Below are 20,240 nucleotides of genomic sequence, written 5' to 3'. Positions count from 1 at the left end.
CTTCTAAAAATAAATCAATGACCTTGAAACGTACTAAGGAAATTAAGTAATTGGTACAATAAAACCTCCTTTGATGGACATTTCTAAATAGCAGACATTTTTACGAGTCCAAGTTCCTTTATGTTGTTCCAAATAATGAGGTAGTTTCCAAAATTTTAAAAGTATTTTTTCTAAAAGAACATGCTTTAAATAATTCGTTTAAGTTTAATATTTTTAAAAAATAACTTAAATCGGTGCATTTTCAGTATTTATGCTTTTGTCCAATGACATTACAAATGATGAAATGCCATTCTGGTATTGAAATTCACAGAGCAAAATATTTAATTTGCATCTTTACTCACGTGTATTGGCAACGATATGGTTGATAGCAAGCGTAGAGCACAATTTTAATTCACTTCTTGATCATCATAACGTGGAAACATGGTAGAAAGATGCGGCAAAGTGCATCAGTTGTGACGTCATCAAGACCACGCCTTGTTTGAAAAATCGGACATTTAAAAAAATTAATTTAAAAAAAAAACTGTTGGGAAAATGAAAGTATTTTCTGGGTCCATGTTATATATATATTTTTTTTTGCTTATTCTATCAATTTCAGTGACAAAAAGTACTACTTTTGACTGAAGGAAACAACCCCATTCACTCTGAACAGCAGATAGCCTGAATAATTAACAGTTACTGGTACAAAATGTTTTTTTTTTTTTTTTTGAGAACCTTGACAAAATTTTCTATAAGCTAACCATGTACAAAGTAACCCTTTTACAAAATTTCTTTATCATCCTTACATTGGGTTTTTGACTCTGCCCCTCCCCTTACCCCACTATAAATTGTTTCCCTACTGAAATCTGGTTTGAGACATTGTTTCTACTGCTGTTACTTGGCAAAAGTATCACCAAAGATCTTAAGGTCTTCGGGACCACTGTGTAGCTTTTCTAAAAATGAGTTGATTCAGTTTAGTGCGAAAGTACAAGTTGAAATGAAAATTAAAAGGATTCACATGAACAGGACAAATTGATGTTGTAAGAAAAATGAAAAAGAAAAGCTAATAAGACATTGTCTTCCCAAAAATTTTCAGAACTAAAATACAGATGAAATTACAAAAATGTAGAATATAATTGAATGTTTTGAGGTTTATTCCTGAGCAACTGAACCATTTGCTCTTTCAGAAAATGGTGAGGATGGAGTACCGATTAAGCGAAATAATCTTAGGAAATTTGGTGATCTTTTAGAACGCATGCAGCAGAAGTCCCTTTTTAAATTTTTTAGCATTTTTTTTTTCTTTTTTTTTGAGTAGACTTTGAGAGAGATGCATGCAAAAACTTCTATGTTTATATCAGCTTGTGCATTTATAATTATGTTATCTACAGTTAAAAAAATAAAACTCAGATGGTCCCATTATCACTTATAGTTTCATTTTCTGATGGTCTAAGACCAGTTTAGACATTGTGAAAACTAAGCTTAATAAAGCTGCAAAGGATGGTCTTGGCCTGTGCCGCTATGATTAGATGTGTTTAGACAATGTTTACTGCATACAATATAGTGACAGCCCCGTTATCCCATTCAGAGACTGCATATTCCTTGTTCAGAATCAACAGTCTGGAATAGGAATAACCAAGCTGGAGGCAGATGTCATCTCATTGAAACTGAGAGTGCCAATAAACTGATAGGTAAAATAATCTATCAGCTTGTTGGTGAAATAATCTACCAGATTATCTCACCAGCAAGAGTCCACAGACAGTGTGGTTCAACTTTTAAATTGAAAGCAAAGCTTGGATATTGAGCAGCAAGTTACTGCCCATACGCCCAAGCTTTAATAAAAATTTAATACCCAAGTTTTGCCTTCAACTTACAAAGTTGAACCGCACCATGTACAGGGACTCTCGCTCATGAGATAAATTTACTTTATCTACCAGCTTATTGGCACTTTCAGCTTCAACCAGATGGTATCTTCCTCCAGCTCGGTTATTCCCTATTCCAGACTGTCGAGTTCAAACTAGAATGAAACTGCAGTACAGTAGACCCTCATTTTGCACAGAGGTTACGTTCCACGGAAGTGCCGCGTAAATCAAAACTGAGGCAAAGTATCACCAAAGATTTCAAGGTCTTTGGTACCACTGTAGCTTTTCTAAAAACGGGTTGATTCAGTTCAGTGCAAAAATACAAGTTGAAATGAAAATTAAAAGAATTCACATTAACATGACAAATAGATGTTCTAAAAAAAATGAAAATGAGAAGCTGATAAGGCATTGTCTTCCCAAAAATTTTCAAGTTGTAAAATTTTAGAACTTGACAAAACCGAGTAAATTAAGACTTAATTATTAGTGTTAAAATAGGGCTTAGGTTCTGTAGATAAAAAAAAAAGCTTCATTCTATTGATAACTAATTGTATAATAACGTTAATGTGCACTTATATGTATTTCTATGCACAACATGCATAAAGAAAACATAAATTTCGTGTTCTGTTTATAAAAAGACCAAAAGGCTATGATAGTCTTTTGGCAGTCGTTAAGAATTTTTCTCCGTCTTTCTTCGCAGAGCATTAACGCATCCATGATCACTTGTGTCATTTCCATGATAGAATCTTCCTTCACTAACAAATCAGAAAGATCATTTCTACTGTCTAGGAATGGCTCAAACTTTTCAATGTAAATGTTTTTGGTTGTGTGTTACCCATGTCGGTATCCTTGTGGATTTTAGTCCTCCTTTGTCACTCCTAAAAGCTCTTCCAGTTAGTTCTGAGCTGTGTGAGTTTAATAACTTTACTTCTGGAAAGAGCTCTGGAACCAATCGTAAAATGTAGAGATGTACCGAGTACTCGGTAACTACTCGGTACTCGGCCAAATTTTGATCAGATACTCGGCCAATACCGAGTAGTTGCAAAAAATTGAATATTGTCCAAGACAGATATTAAAATTTATAAAAAAGCGCAAGCATATAATATTCTGCAATCATTTACAATTCAAATTTACAAGTCAAATTTAAATTTTGAGAATAATGAAGGTTGTAATGCTTCAATGGAATAAATCTTTATTTTAATGTCCCCAAAGTTAATAAAACTTATTTATTAAAAATTATGCAAAAAAGGTAAGTAGAAAATATGGAATTTTTATATTAAAAATAGATTTTTGCTACAAACAAAAATTAGTTATAAAAATGTAAAAATACCTTTGCTTAAAAAATAAAAGGAAATAAAACAATGTTAAAAGCACAGTGCAGATAAGTGTTTTGGCATTACAAGGAATTCCTTTTTCAATGCACAAAATGCAAGTTCGTGGATTTAAAGGTATCCGACAAAAGTCGGATTTTTTCGTCGAATGTCTTTACATTCTTTAGCTCACAGTTTATGCACTGAAAAAGACGGTCCTTGTAATGCAGAAACACATGTCGGCAGTGTTCCTGCACATTTGTTTTATTTGCTTTTAAAAATTATTTATGTTTGGCGGACTAGAACTATAATAGATTTCATATAATTTGTTTTAATTCCACAACTTGATTAATCATACCTTTTATTTATTTATTTTTAATTTTTAAAATATTTTTTTTGTAAAATTTTTGACACAACCAGAATTTTTTAAATCATGCATAGTTAAATTTCAGCAGGAATTTAGTTTTAAAAACTATTATATGGACAAGGAGGTCTATACTACTATTCCAATAAGTTCAAAATTCATCACATGTGTGTCGGTGGTTTTTCTTAAACCATAATTGGCACTTGGTAACTCGGCCGAGTAGTGAAAGGCCGAGTACTCGGTACTTGGCCACTCGGCCAAAGTGCTACTCGGTACGTCTCTAATAAAATGTTTCCAGTGACCCAAGCTTGATTATTAGCCCGCCAAAATGCAGTTTATTATTGTATAGGTCGTCAAGCAATGACAAGTGCAGTGAGGATTCTATCCACAGGTCTTATCAATTATTTTTCAACCAAAGAATGACATATTCAATAAATTACAGCCAATTAGCCAGGGTTAAAGCAGAAATACAAGAAATACACCGCCAGCTCAGTCATTTCCAGCCGTCATTTCCGCCATTCTACTGTCATTCTTGTACTGCAGTAAGTACAAGAATGACAGTAGAAAAATCACTGGAATTCCCCCTTCTTGTTGCTTCTTTTGCAAAAAATCTGTAACTAATTGCTTATGCTTGCAAAATATTCCAATTCCTTGATATGGATAAATTAAATATTATTTAATAATAAGAAAATGTCATTGTTTTAGAAAATAGAAATTCTTTGATGTTTTCAGTAGAATGGTAAAAATGAAAAAGGGCAAAAAGTGAGGTTTTCCACTTTATGCAGCCGTTTAATCTGCCTTAATGGAAAATCAGCACTTAAAATGCCCCCAAGATCAGCATACAGAAAAACCAAACAGTGAGGCTGTGTCTATAACAAAAGACAGTATTTCCTATGTTAATAAGAAATAACGTGTTACTTTATACAAAAGACAGTTGTGTACCATACTAAGTTAGGGCAATACGAACAAATATGTTGGAGGAAAAAGTACACTGATACGTTGGAATTGAAGAAATGAGTTGTATTTACAGTTTTACATGATGATATTTACAGATACGCTGCATGCTGGTGATCCCAGCAAGTGTAACTTTGCAAGAGAGACTAATTGCCATTCAACTAACTTCGTACAAATGTTAAATTAAACTTACAGTTGAGTAATAAAAAAATAAAAATTTTTTTAAACAGTGTGATGGGCATTAATTTAACAAAATATTATGTAGGAGAACAGAAGAAAATTTAAAAAGAATGGAACGTTAACTAAATAATTAGCTTAGTAAAACTAATAGTCACCATTTGAAAACTAAATGACTTGAAAACTTGAGGAGAAAAACTTAATGTGCATAAGTTGAACAGGAAAAAGAAGAAGAAGAAAAAAAAAGACTGGTATGTATATGTGTGTGTTGGGGGGGGGGGGATCCTTGGGCATTTATGCGTATGTAACATCTAACTTTTGATGCTTTCTATAATCTGCAATATATCCCAGTGGAATCAAATGTCACAGAAGGTGCTCACAATCAAAATATCTAATAAAACTAGTTTCTTGCTGAAACCACCGTTTTCAGGAATTGGTCATTGACTGAATATCACTTAGGATGTTTCCGAGTCGGTACTAGTCTCTATGAGGACATACATGCACAAAATGTGCTTTAAAAAGAGCTGTAACATTTGCTTAAATCTTACTTTCGATACTGAGAGCTTGATCGAAATTTGGCAATGTCAAAACTGGGCGCATGAGGCATGTGCACAATGAAAGCATTTGGAAGCACAACAAACTCGTACCTGTAAAAGCAAAAATTTTATGCATTATTTACACTATTGAAATGAAAGAAAGTCATATTAAAGTGCACAACTTAATAAATTTATAGGTCTATTAAAAGTCTGAACAATACCTTTCATAAACACAGCTATATAACGTAATGAAATATACCATATGCATTAGTATAGAAGTGTGCAAAAAACCGTAATTCCTGTAGCCTATGTAATGATGCCAAACAATAAATTAAAGGTTGGAAAAGTTAAGTAATGCACCCCAAACTTACCAACCTAGCTGGTACAAGTAACAACAACAATAAATTAAATAGTATTAATGCAAGCACTTAATAATGTGTTGGGCTTTTTATTAAAGACTGCTGAAAATATACATGAAATGGCTCAGTGTTAATTCTCATTGTGTTAATTGCTGTATTTGGCCATTCAGTTTTGTTCTTTAATGTATGATTCAGATATTTTTTTCTTGCAAAATATATTTAACAGAAATTGTTTGTCTTAAAATCTCAGAAAATTTCTTGCTAAAACACTGAGAATAATGACACAGATTATTTAAAATTTCAAGCTTTCAAGACTATTAACAATCCTTTTCTGCATCGAGTCCTAACAATGTAATTCTATAAAAAAAATCCTTTGTAAACATTTACCAGTGTTATAAGCGTGCAAGTGCCAAACTTTGACTGCATTAGACAAACAATTTTTTGCTTGCCTGCAAAGTAGTGATAATGTTACTTAACAGAGTCTGGCTTTGAGTTTACAGAGAAGAGATGGTTACGTTGGGAGAAACACAGTTACAGGATACTACAATAATATTTAAAAATAATCCTTTTATCGTACCCTTGTGCATACAACTCCATAATGTGCGAGACTTTGTTCCAGCCAAAACCCACAAATCTACGATCATATTCAGGTACATCTCTACGTACAACAATGTAGGGCTCAAAATCCAGCTCCCACTGAACACGATAAGGAGTTGTGGCAGTTCTCCATTTGGCATAGTTAGTTGGTGCATGGCCTCTTGTCCATACATGATACCTAAAAAAAGAAAGGTTACATTAATCTTATGTATTCACGGTTGCCATCCAATGCAAAAGATTTACTTTAATACAGAGATTTTCTAGCTTGAAGATCGAGAAAGGGAGAAAGATGAAAAAAAATGTATATTAATTTGAATTTTTGGCATCTTGAATTCAAATTATGTTTTTTGCAATCACGAGTGTGTTTACTGTTTGACCATTGATTACATGGAAAGGCTAATATCCGGTGTATAGGCGGAAATGGACGTATCTATTATTATAGGGATGTTAGTTGGTTTGTTTCAAATGTGCACTTTTGCCTCTCTATTATTTAGCCTTAGTTTAGTAAAAATGAAAATTTACTCACAGCAGCATTTTTTAAACCTACAGTATATTCGATCTATATTCTCATGACAAAAATTAATTGATTTATTTATTCACAACGAAGTTTTGAGCTTACCATTTTGCTTTTACGTTCCTGAACAAAATGAAAATGTTTAATATTCTTTTTGCTGTTTCCATGGAAACTATTTTTGTTTCCCCTCATTTTATTTTCGAGAATACAATAAATGAATAAGGCACTAGTGACATTATAAAACGTGTGTATCAATATCCCATCGCTATTTTCCCATCATCCCTGCCAGATTCATTCAGATGGAATAGCCTTTACTTGGCAGATTGCCGAATTACATGCAATCCGTGGTCAAACAGTATGTAGGCTTGTGTTTGTGTGTGTGGGGAGGAGGTATGTGTGCTTGTGTGTAGGGGATATGTGTATATGTGTGTAGGCATGTGTGTTTGTGTCTGTGCAGTCATAAGTGTGTGGGTAGTTGTGTGTATGAATGTGTGTAAGGGGGGGGGGTATGTGTATGTGTGTAGGCATGTGTTTGTGTCTGTGTGCAGGCATGAATGTGTGAGTAGTTGTGTGTACGTGTGTGTGTGTATGCGTGTGTGTATGTATTTGTGTGTGCGTGCGTTTGTTTGTGTAGGACATGGGAACAACCGAGTGATGGCTTTTGCTATAGGAGCAGCATCGTGAGGACCCGGTCGACGGTGCGGAGGGTGACGGTGGGAAAATAAAATCAAAGGACGCCAAAAACAGTCAAATGAAAGCAATAAGCAATCGTGATTGCTCAAAAAAAAAAAGAAATAAACTTGTTTAAATTAAAGAACAACTCATAATCCGGCAGTTAAACCACTTGATTTTGAACTGAAAATGAGATCATATTTACAAGGCCTAATTAACTTCTGAAGATAGCGAAAGCTCACTCTTATTTTGGGGCTTTTTACTTCTAACTTGGAGGATATCTTTTATTTCTAACAGTGGCCCAGTAAAAATCCTATTCAAGTTTTTTTATACTCCTGCTGTCAGAGAAATTTTAAGGGAAGGGGATCATGCTGAGAAATGACCCCTCCCTACCCCTACAAACAAACATACAGTTTTGGAAGCGAAAAATTTCTGAAACTGCTTGGGTGTCAATAAAAAGCACCGAATCAGCGAATAATGCAAGTAATAGGACAAAACGGTTATTAATAAATATCATAAGCAATGAAAGGATGTAATATTACAAATGTTTCCTTTAAATTTTTAAAAATAAATAAAAAAAAATTACTGCAATTACTTACATTTTATTCATATATTGTTTCAATGGTTTAAATAGAGGGGGGGGGGGAGTCATGACCCCATTACCATCTCCCTATTCTCAACTTGGGGCCCTTTACTTTTCGCTAAGGAGTTTTCTGGTTTTATTTCCAAAAGTGGCCCAGAAGAATTTCTATTGAAGTTTTTTTTATCCTCCCGCTGCCACAGAAATTTTGCATTGTTGTTTATAGTTACATTGCAATCTTACAGTAAGTTGTTGAGTTACATGACTAGACTGAAGCAAAATTTTAGAAATTTATAAGTTTTTAAAGCAGGAAGGTACTAAAGCAGTCTTTCCTCTTGTTTTGGCACTCTTAAGGGGAAAAAAAAAGCATTAGGGTGATAAAAAACAAGTTGGGTACCCCTGTATTAAAATCATATTTTGGAACTTTTTGTAAAAACACTTGATTAAATAAAATAAATTTACATTCATTAATCATAAAGGGGAGATTAGAGTAGCAATAAATAGCTAAAAATTGCACTAACCTAAATGTAAAAAGTGTTCCCATGTCCAGCATGGAAAGGAGTTCTGCTTTTGATTTGGGGAATGTTAAACGATATCTCTGCGTCTCGAAGGCTGGAACAATGAGGGCCTGGACAGAAAATTACATTGATACATTTTACATTAAAAATGATACATGAATGATGGATATATTCTACAGTCATACACAGGATAAGAAATAGCTTAAAAAGGATATACATGAAATTTATTAGTAAATAGTAAATCCACTAATTATTTCCCAAAACTTTCAACCTTTTGTCTTGTTAAAATAATTTTTATTAGTTAAAGTAACAGTTAAATACTGTTTAAGGCTTTCACGGCCGGCGTCAATATGGGGAGATAACATTTCCGGGCTTATTGGCCGTGGTCTAATTGGAGTAGAAATTCCAGACGTTTCGGCTTGCTTTGCTGCAGCCGTCATCAACCCAGAGGCTTGAATCTCATCCAATCAGGAACCTTATTCCACCAGCGGCTTGAGAATGCCTCCCAATCAGGACAGGCAGCCCAGCAGCAGTTCTCTTAAATACCGGAGCCAGGAATCAGTCTCACCAAGCTCAAACCACTCATGATAGCTGCAGCAAAGCAAGCCCAAACGTCTGGAATTTCTACTCCAATTAGACCACGGCCAATAAGCCCGGAAATGTTATCTCCCCATAAAGTAACAGTTGATGAGTTAAACAAAATTATACATTTTAATAAAACCAAAGTGTTTTCTTTTGGGGTATACACATAGTTAACGATACAAAATGGGGTAGATAGGATGGAAAAAGTTGAGAACTCCTGTCTTAGAAAGGGTTAACAAATTGGTGCCAATTTAATAGGTAGAACTAGATATAGAAACCTTTTAAAAACCTTCAACCATTTAATCTCAACTTATGTCAACCAAGAGCTGACAAGAAGCCATCTCAGCCTTTTTGGAAACTAAGGGCCAGGCCCTTGAGGGGTATTGACTTGGTTATCAGAGTTGTATAAGTTTCATAAGGAAGGGATCAGGGAATAACCTGACAAAGGGACCACCTTGACTCTTGGCGAACTCCATTTCTTATTTGAATGAATAATTGCTGCCTCACTCTAAATTTCCTGGTCAAGGCGTACAATGTCACATTGAATACAAGCAATAATACTTAATGTTTGATATTTGACAATGTTTGTTTTCATTTCGTCATCTATGGAAGATACTTTTACATTTTAAGAAAATTCTGCATAGTTTATGAAAGATCTTTAGAGAGTCAAGATGGTCTGTTGAAGATAATTTTTGGAAGCTATGATGGTATGTTAAATCTACTGAATATAATGAGTTAACAACATTACAGAGCCTAAAAGTGAATGTGTATAGAATTTATAGCATGTGGTATGATTAAAGGTTTCTACATAACTTGCAAAAATTCTTCAGTAGGAATTTTTTTAAATCTACAAATATGAAACCATTAAAAGTTCGTTTCTGCCGAGTTAAGGAATTACATACAACGTTCCAAGAAGAATCTTTTTGAAGTTTATGAACAAACTGCTTGTTGTTAACATTAGACATGTCTCATTAAATTAACTGAATTGGTAAATGGCTTTGAGCAAGAAGTTTGTTGAAAAATACTGTATTTTTCAGAAGACACATTCAATGAAAGAATATAACAAAACAGAAAGCATAAATGCAACAGAAATTTCTTTTGCTTTATACACCAGATGAGCTAATAACACATATTTTTTGCTTTGTTCTGATTTGAGTTTTATTACCACTAGTTATGTATTATGCCTTCTGTCAAAACAAATTAATCATTAAAACACAAATGTTTCAACATTATCTTTACTAATAATAAAGCTGAAAGTTTGTCTGTCAGGATCTCTGTGACGCGCATAGCGCCTAGACCGTTTGGCCGATTTTAATGAAATTTGGCACCTAGTTAGTTTGTAGCAAGGTTAGTATGTGCACCTTGTAGCGATTTTCCGAAAATTCGATGTGGTTTTTTTTCTATTCCAATTTTAAGAACAAAATTACCATAAGATGGACGAGTAAATTATGAAATTATCATAACGTGGAACCGTAACATGGGTACAAGCCAATTGGCGAGAAAATTCACCATACATTATTTGTAAATATACAGGCGAATCAAAAGATCTTTTAATTCTTCTATTACGGGCAAAGACGTTCGGGTACCACTAGTACATGTATAATAGAAGAGTAATACAGAAGATCAGTTTTTATACCTTGGCTGATGACTCGAGAGCCATAGATGCAACAGACTTCTTAAGGTACTCATAGAGTCCATACATGGGCAGGAAGTCAATGTCTGTCAGGAAAACAAATGGGGTAGTCACCTGCTGTAAAGCCACATTCCGCAGTAGATTCACAGGGTAGAAGGGCTGTTGAGGGAAGTAAAAATGAAAAGTATATAAAAAGCAGCAAATAATCATCTTCAAGAGTTAACTGAGAAAACAACATCAGGCAATGTAAGAGAAAGTATTGGAACATTGAAAATAAACAAATAAAGCATAAATGCATTTTTTCAACTAAAAATGTATACCTTCAGAATTTTGGGAAAATTCAGGAGAGTAATTACAATGCAAGTGTCTCCAGCCTGATGCATGAAAAATTATTTCATTATTTGGGCTTTAACCCGTTCGGGACGATCGACGCATCTTTGCGTCAGCGCTAGGTGGTTCTTCAGAGACGAAAAATGCATCCGTTCCGTGCATTACGGTAAGTAGTAAGCAGTCGGCCTAATGACGCTATTCTGCATTTTGGTTTGGAACGAAATGTGTACTATTAGATGGCGTTACTTATCCATGTTCCGTTCAAAGGATTGCTCTCCTGCATTAGTATTTCTCTGTCTGTTGTCAGCAGGGTTGCCAGATTTAAGAACCGTAAATACGGGACAGGCTTCTAGGAACGAATGCGGGGGGGGGGGGGATATTTTTTCAGGTTGGAGGCAATTACTGGATATGGTGTATTTTTAAGGGGTGCTTTTTGACATAGAACGTTTTTCATGAAAAATCTGAGAAATCCAATTGTATCAAAGCATTAAACTTTACAAAATATCGCAGATCAAAGTCGATTGCCGACGCATGCGCAGGGATATGTTTCGAACATTAGTCAATGAGCAAAGAGGAAGTAATCATTGGTCTGCCGCCCATGATAAAACAAAACCAAATTGAAACGAAAATAATTTTTGCGTTTGCTGCCACATGATTTTCTTTTTACTCTTTTTTTCACATTTTATGCATTACTTAATTTTTCTCCTTAAAATAATGCCTCGTTTTGTAAAATATTGTAATAAACTAAAATACGGGACTTTAGCTGTCCCGTGTGGAAGTTCCATGGGACGCGGGACAATTTTTCAAAATACGGGACTGTCCCTTGAAATCCGAGACGTCTGGCAACCCTGGTTGTCAGTATGGGGTCTGTCAAGTGTCTGTGATTTATTGGATTTCGTGAAAGAAAATATAAACATGTGCTCGCAAGTGAGAAGGGAAACGTGTACTCATTTTGAAGTGGCTCTTTCTAGTTTCGGTTCCATTTATATTGGGATTGGAGGGGAGATATTCTAGCAAGGGGTTTTAATTTAATGTTCATTTGGTAGCCATGGTGAACACGTTATCTTTCCGAGGAGGAAATATCTTAATTTATGACCATCTATGGATTTTTTGGGTCACATTGAAGCAACTATAAATTATTTTTGTTGGAGTTCTTCATTCAGTAGTTACTTTCGAAAATCATACGCTTAAAAAGAAGGCAAAGAACTTAGACGGAGATGTGTCATTTGCTCAAAGCAGAAAAAAAGACGTAACACTACGTATGAGTGTTAAAATGCTCAATGCGCATTTATCTGTGCTTTGAAATTTTTCATGCAGCTTTAAAATATTAATTGTTACAATATTCTTCAAGAATTTCATAATATTAAGCCCATATATTTTTCCTGTTTTGTAGAAAATAGATTGTTTAATTTTGGTATTTTTAGTTACTGTAAAAAACAATATATTTTGCATTTTTATTGTTAAATATCAATTATTTTCATCCAATTTTTTGTTATGACTGAAATTTTGATATATTTTATCATATGTTAAAAAAATGTTTCATTTCTACTTAAAGTATACATATTTTCCATTATTATGTATGCGTACTTTCCGAAATTGCGTATTAGGCTCAGCGGGAGAAGTTTGTTAGAAATAGAATTTCTACAAACATCTCTACACTTACTTTTTCCCAGGTAACTGAACTTCACGATAATCAACCGATGCTCTTTCGAACCAACGATCCGAGTGAATCGGAAGTGAGTGATCGGATTGGACGAGTGACGTAACGGACTCCTGTCATTGGCTTACCAGGGAGGAGTCTCTGCCACTTGGTGCATCCTCATTGGTTGCGTGGACGTGAGGGCATTGATGTGAATACTGATGAGGACAGAGTATTTAACAGCGAACGGAGTTGAGACTTGCTCTCTTTTTTTAAGACTCGTTCGGTGATGTCTGTCCTGTAAAAGGTAGCTAGGGTGGTGTGATAATGCATATCACATTTTTTACCCATTTACATTTTTCCCATGTTTTCGGTCATTTTAATCGTTTTCTTCCCCCATTTTGTTGTTTTTTTATTTTCTTGTGCATTCCACGTTTTCCCCGCATTCCCCCGTTAAATTTTGCACACTTTACGATATCAAAATATGACTTATTCACTTTTCCCATCGTTTAACTTTTTGTCAATTTTTCAAGCGTCGATCCAATTTTTTGCATCTTCTTGTCGGCCATTAAAATGGCGTAGCGTCCCCTTCCCTTCGTTGTTTGGGCGCCAAACGCACTCATTGGTTCCCGCGCATCACCGCGTACCTGGATCTGATCGCTCATTTGCCGATTCATTTTTCCACCCCACTTCACTCTACTTGCTGCTCTCTGTCCGCTCGGTCGCATTTTCTGCGGCTCCGGTTTTTGTTCTACGATGGCGATAATGATGCATCGGTGCACGGCGTCTGGGGACGGCCGTTGCTCGCCGCGAAATTGTTAAGACCTCAACATGAGGTGAACGTTTTATTTTTTTCATATATGTTTACAATATAATAATCAAGACCGTTACTTCGTCGCAGCCGATGATGAGAGCGTAGGTGATCCATCACCTGTCTGAATGATGGCGTCCGATGGCGGCACGCAGAGTGCACCTGAATCGTCTCCTTAATGTAACTACTTTTTCGATAATCAAATGAGCATGAGGTGACGGCATGGATCCGCAATTACCTTGAAAGTACCTCGATTCCTTTTTAAGCGTGCGACGAGCTCAACATTGTCACCATGGAGATTACAACCAGCGCCATTTTTTTGTCTCAACGTACATTGGCCTTCAACGGAAATCGTCAACAATAAGTCATCCCTGAATTACACCCCACCATAATGAACTGTCCGTCCTCCGTACATTACAATTAAATACTTCACCACCCTCCGCGTGAACTCTACGTTTTTTTTGACCGTTAACGAACTTTGCAACCCCTGCCAGCTCCGCCCTTTTTTTTTGAACTCTCAAGTCTGGATTCCTCGCATTTGTTTTTTTACTATGTGAAATGTTCTGGTGATCACCATGCCTAGTGCCTGTCTTCATGTCTGCTTGGAAGTAACGTAGAATAAAGAATGTGTGGTAATTAATTTTGTGTTTTCTATCGTCAACAAACACCACCCCCGGGTAAGTCTCTTTTAAATTTTTGTTCTTGGGCATTCAAGGCAGTCGTTGGTCTGAGGTTATGCGCGGCAGCGATGCTTCCACTTCCACGGCCTAAAATCGTTATTTTTTTGGTTTTCGTATAATTTGACAAAATTAATCGCGCGCATCATGACAAAATGGCGCCGTTTTTGACCAGGTCTTGAATGCCTTTTTTTTTCTGAAGTTGAATGCATATGCACTTTTGTTGTTTTTTTCATATGGCTTTTTGTATTTCTGTGATGTTAATGGGGGGATATATTAATTTTATATTTTTAATTTAGTTCAAAAATTTGATGTCAATTTTTATTTTATTAGTTGCATTTATTCTCATGTGTGCATGTGCTTTCAACAATGTTTGCATTTAAAATTTTTTGTTTCTCATGATTGCACCGTGTGAATTAAGTGAAAATTATATTAGATGCTCATTGATTTTTGTGCTAAAGTAAAAGACGGCACATTTGTTGCCATGTCAACTGGTAGTACTCAAACCGACCCACCCCAAGGTGTGAATATGGCCAATGAGTCACCTCAAGGTGCTGTGGCGAGTAGGAATTTTAACTTCCCCATTCCCTCATATTCAGGCGAGCCAGAAACTGTTGAATTTTTTATATCACAAATTAAGGACTTGCAGAATTTAAACGGTTGGGATGATCCCACGACTCTTATGTTTTTAAAGTCAAAACTTTCTGGCTCTGCCTTGTATTTTTTTGCGACCAATCCCAGTTGCTTGGAGTCTATGACTTTTAACCAGGCTTGTGACAAATTGCGTGCATTTTTCAAAATGCATACCCCTTCTTCTGTGTCCCTTTCAGAATTTCAAAATATCAAATTTGAAACTCATGAGAATATTCAGAGTTTAGCACATCGTGTTGAACGTGCTGCTCACTCAGCATATCCTTTTATTACGGATAGTGCTGCCCTCACCCAAATAAAATCTTACCAATTTTTGGCGGCTTTACCATTGAATATCAAGGACAAATTACTTGATGTCGACACGTCAAAGTTTACCGATTTAGTCGACAAGGCTAATAAGTTACACTGTTTACATGTAACAGGCCAACCAAAATTGACAAATGCTATGACTAGTGCTCAAGTGCAAATAGATGCCTTGGCCGAAAATTTACGATCTTTAACAACATGTGTCACTAAATTAATGTCAAATTGTCGTCTTTGTGGGGAAAGTCCACACCCACTTGTTGAATGTCCTTTGTACATTCGCGTCTCTTCCGTTAATGAGAAAACTGTTTTGCCCAAACCCCAGCAAAAAGCCTCTCCAAATTCTAATAACACTTTTTGTGTATTTTGTGGTAGAACAAACCACTTAATGATTAATTGCCGGATTTACAATGGGGGTCAACCCCTTAACAATTTCTCAAATCAAGGTCAAAATAGGCCTCAAACTCAAAATTTTTTTGCCCCTCGTATTCCATTTAGGCCACGAGGTAACTTTAATTTCCCCAACCAGTTTGTTCCACCCCAACATTTTCTGTCGCAAAACAGATTTTCATCGCCGGAAGTAAGACTTAATACTCCAACACAAAATGGAGACAATTTAAACTGGCGAGGGGGTCATCCATGAGGGACGGCTTGGCCTCGGTAACTGATTTCTCATCTCTGGTCCCTCAAAATATTAGTGTACAGGAGACTGAATCTGTTCAATGTAAGAAACATAATACATATCCAGATTTACATACCTTTTTAAATAGCTCCATTGGTAAAGATACTATTGGGGAATTTTTGTCGAAATTTTCAAAGCCTGATGAGTCTCAATGCAAACAATCCGAATCCATTTTTAATGTTCATTCTGATAACAAGGTTAGCGACTTACCTATACTTAATATTTCAATTGGTCATGAGATATTCCCAATGCTTTTGGATTCAGGATCTTCGGTCAGCTTATTTTCAAAAGCTGTTTTCGAACAGATAAAATCTTTGACAAAATGCAGATTTCTCTCACGCACTGTCACAATCAGGACTGTAAATTCTAATTTATCATTTTCTGCGTGCGCTGAGGTTTCATTTAAAATTGGTAAAAATTTCTTTAAGCACCCATTTTTTGTTGCTGATTTTGCACCTTCCTCTTTTTATGGGATATTAGGTTATGATTTTTTAACCCGTTTCAATGTGTTAATTGACACTAAGACCAGCAGTGCCACTTTTGATAATTTTAAAGCTCCTTTAATGCCTCAAACTGACATCTCACAACATTTGGCCAAAATTAATTCTCTGCATAGTGACAAGGCTTTTTCTGTTGCTCTTAAAAACAAATTAATTATCCAACCGGGGGAAACTGCCATTGCTAATTTTTCGTTATCTGACATACCGGTCAAATCATCTGAAATTTATTTTATTCCTACCGTTAATGACATAACTTGTGAAATTCATCCCGCTGTGCACTTAGTCGAGAAACATAATTTCTCCTCTATTATCAGAAATATTGGTAACAATCCTCTTCATTTAAATAAAGGTATGGTAATGGGTCATGTCACTGAACAGTTTGAAATTTTAAATGATTCTTTGAATGAAACTACATGCTCAAGCAATCAATCCCAATTTTGTCACCAAATTATTGCATCAGACGAAGTATTAAAAATCAGGAAAGAGGAACTTAGTCCTTCAGATTTTAAATTAGATCACTTAAATACTTCACAACAAGATATTTTATTAAACATTTTGATGAAAAATTTTTCTGTGTTTAGTAAATCTGTCAAAGCTTTAGGGTGTTCTGACATTGTCACTCCTTCAGTCATTTTGCGTAACAATAATCCAATTAAGGCCTTACCTTTTGAAATTCCTCAGGCGTTAAAAGGACAGGTTCAGGAAGAATTGGATGAATTAATTGAGGCTGGAATTATTTCTAGAAATGTGAGCCACTATGCGAGTCCGATGATAATGGTACGTAAGAAATCTGGGCCTAATGAACCACCTAAGTACCGTATGGCATTAGATTTAAGATTATTAAATTCCGTCATCGAAAGTTCCACATACCCACTTCCCAAAATTTCTACGTTAATCAATGCCGTCTCATCCTATAAGTACTATACCGTTTTAGATCTGCATTCGGCCTATTGGCAAATTCTCCTTCCCAATCATCTCCAAGATATTGTGACTTTCTCGACCGAATTTGGCTCTTTTGCTCATAACCGTTTGCCCTTTGGCCTTAAGGTAAGTAGCAACATTTTCCAATCTGCCGTGGATCAGTTAATTGATGAGTTAAAATTGCTAGGAATTCACGGAATTCATGCATTTCAAGACGACTTTTTGGTTTGTGCCGAAAACTTTGACCAGATGGTATCTAAGCTCGAGGCTGTCTTTTCTGTTCTCTCCAAACATAATCTAACTTTATCGCCATCTAAATGTGTTTTTTTCCAGACCGAAATTGATTATTTGGGATTTCATATATCACACAACTGTATTCAACCTATTACTTCTAATATTGCCAAAATTACCAAATTTGCCCCACCTCGCACTGTGCGACAGGTCAAGAAATTCTTGGGGTTATGTGGATTTTATAGGCATTTAATTCACAAGTATGCTGAACGCACCCATGTTTTGACACAATTAACCGCAAAAAATAAACCTTTTGAATGGAATGATGTTCACCAAAAAGCTTTTGATGATCTCCAGTCTACCTTTTTTAAGCAGCCTTTTGTGGTTCTTCCAAATTGGAATGATGATTTCTATTTAAATACAGATGCTTCACTTCAGGGAATTGCTGCTGTATTGATGCAAAAGAGAGATGGTATTCTAAAACCCGTGTCTTATTTTAGTAAAGCTTTGTCAAAGTCTGAACGTAATTATCCTCCAATTAAACTCGAGTTGTATGCTATATATAAAGGAATGACAGCATTCAAGACATACCTCTTTAATAGAAGATTTATTCTCATGTCTGACAGTAAGCCCTTAGAGCGTTACAGCAATGTAACCTCGCCAGCCGATGTTGTTACTCGTTGGTTGTTAGAAATTGGTCAATATTCCTATACTTTTTCATATATCCCTGGCCCTCAGAATATTTTAGCAGATTTCTGTTCGCGGAGCCCTGACCCCAATTTACATGAATCAGCTCTTCAACCCAATGCGGATAAGGAGTTGATCCTTCCCTTCACTGATATTTCCACCCCTGACAATATGCAGTGTGATATACCCTCTAATACTCCTTGTGTTGAATCCACTAATGTGGTTAATTATTTGAGACCGCACCCTACTTCCCTATGTGAACCTCAGTCAGGTCATAATTTAAGCTCTCATTCATTTGTGTGTGCCCAAACTGATGCACATAATGAAATATCTATTAAAACCTTTTTACGTGAGCAACTTAATGATCCGTACATTAAAGAAGCTGTTTCCTTTTTGCAAAAGCCTAATCTGCATCATGCTCACAAGCTTAAGGATTTTTTCATTTGTCCAACTACAAACCTATTAATGCATGTTCGCAACAAAACTTGTTTACCTACTATTGTTGTTCCCGACACATTGAAAGCTAAAGTTTTGCAAATTTGTCACATTTCTCACACCGGAATAAAGAAAACGTATGAGGTAGTTGTTAGTAAATATTTTTGGTTAGGAATGTATCGGGATGTGTCGAATTTTGTTTTATCATGTGATTTTTGTATTCGACTGAAGCCCTATTCCATTAAACCCGCCCCATTGCAAAATATTTGGATTCCGAGGAGACCTGGTGAGTTCTGTTCAATCGACCTGGTAGGTCCAATTCGCCAATATGGATATATTTTGACGGTTACTGATCATTTTTCTCGTCACGTTGTCCTTTATCCTTGTAAAAATATTACTGCCAACACAATAGTTAAGCACATGTTGAATTACATTTCTCTATATGGTAGAATGTCGTATCTTCTGTCAGATTTAGGCCGTCAGTTTGACAGTGATGTATTTCACTCTCTGAACAAGGCCTTAGGTGTTACAATTCAGCATTCTTCTCGTGCTCATCCCCAGTCCAATTCGATTTCTGAGAGAATTAATAGTCAAATCAAGTCTAGTTTACTGTCTTTACTCGAGCAGAATGTGTCTTTAGAAGTTGCTGTTATGGTTCACATGTCTATATATAATGGGACAACTCATTCATCTACTGGTTTCACTCCTAACATGTTGCACTTGGGAAGGGAACTATCCTTGTTTTTTGACACTTTTGATAATGACGTGCAACCTCGATTTCTTAACACCTCACATTATATACAAAATGTTCTGCAGGATCTTCGCCTAATCTATGAGGAGGCGTACTCTTCTTTACAACTCAAACAGATCAATCAAAACAATAGGCAATTGCCTGCTTCTCACAGTCGAAATTTTAAACAAAATGATATTGTATACATGAAGTCGGCTGACACTTTTAAACCTAGATTTGATGGTCCTTATACTGTAGTAAGCAAAGTAGGGGATGTAAATTGTAAAATTAAACTCTTAGGTGATGACTCCGCGCAACCTTTTGTAATTCATGTCAATCGTTTACGTTTAGCCCCACCTCGCAAAAGCAATTTAATGTCTGTTAACACAGATAACAATGTGTCCCACCAACCTCAGCATCCCAGTCAACAAACCCGTTACTTTCTCCGTAGTTGTAAGTAATTTAATCATAGGGTGTGCCACTTGCTGTTATGTACGGGCAGTCGTGCTGGTCGTGATTGTAATTCCGGAATCCGTATCATTTTGCTTGTGATTCTCTCTATGTCTTTTATTAACGTAATTTTTTTTCTCCCCTATGTTTGTTTTCATTGAGGGGCACAGTGATGAGAATGTATTGTTAATACACGGCAAGTCGATCTCATTTTTTTCTATTTTTGGAAATGTATTTTTATGTTTTTTTTTTTATTTTTACGTATGACAGGACGCTGTCATATTTTTGCTGTTGGTACCAACATATGTATGTCAACATGAACGTAACAATTTTTCCTCCACAAGATAATGTCAATCTCTCGATTATGTCCTAATATCTACAACCGGTTTTCCTTATTATGTCTTACTCTTCATGCTTATGAATTTGTCCGTCTCAATATTAGTGTGTCTTCAACAAAAAAAAAAATTTTTTTTTCAAATACAAATTTAGTACTGAGTGTGCGCCTGGTAATCTGGTGCACTACGCTGTTGAACTCTTTAGCAATATGAACTGTTTACAAAAAAAA

The 20,240-nt window shown here is 35.6% G+C and overlaps 1 protein-coding gene across 1 annotated transcript in view; it reads right to left on the bottom strand.

Annotated features, from left to right (window-relative positions):
- Positions 1–20,240, bottom strand: part of LOC129219889 (xylosyl- and glucuronyltransferase LARGE1-like) — a 201,123-nt gene that overhangs the window by 403 nt on the left and 180,480 nt on the right. The window contains exons 16-19 of the mRNA XM_054854200.1: positions 10,632–10,787; positions 8,417–8,523; positions 6,110–6,307; positions 5,186–5,284 (exon numbers count right to left, since the gene is read on the bottom strand). Of these exons, the coding sequence (XP_054710175.1) occupies positions 5,186–5,284; positions 6,110–6,307; positions 8,417–8,523; positions 10,632–10,787 (560 nt within the window). The remainder of the gene's footprint in view (positions 1–5,185; positions 5,285–6,109; positions 6,308–8,416; positions 8,524–10,631; positions 10,788–20,240) is intronic.

Source organism: Uloborus diversus, chromosome 4, assembly GCF_026930045.1.
Source record: "Uloborus diversus isolate 005 chromosome 4, Udiv.v.3.1, whole genome shotgun sequence".
NCBI lineage: Eukaryota > Metazoa > Arthropoda > Arachnida > Araneae > Uloboridae > Uloborus > Uloborus diversus.
This window is presented reverse-complemented; position numbering and strand designations above follow the sequence as displayed.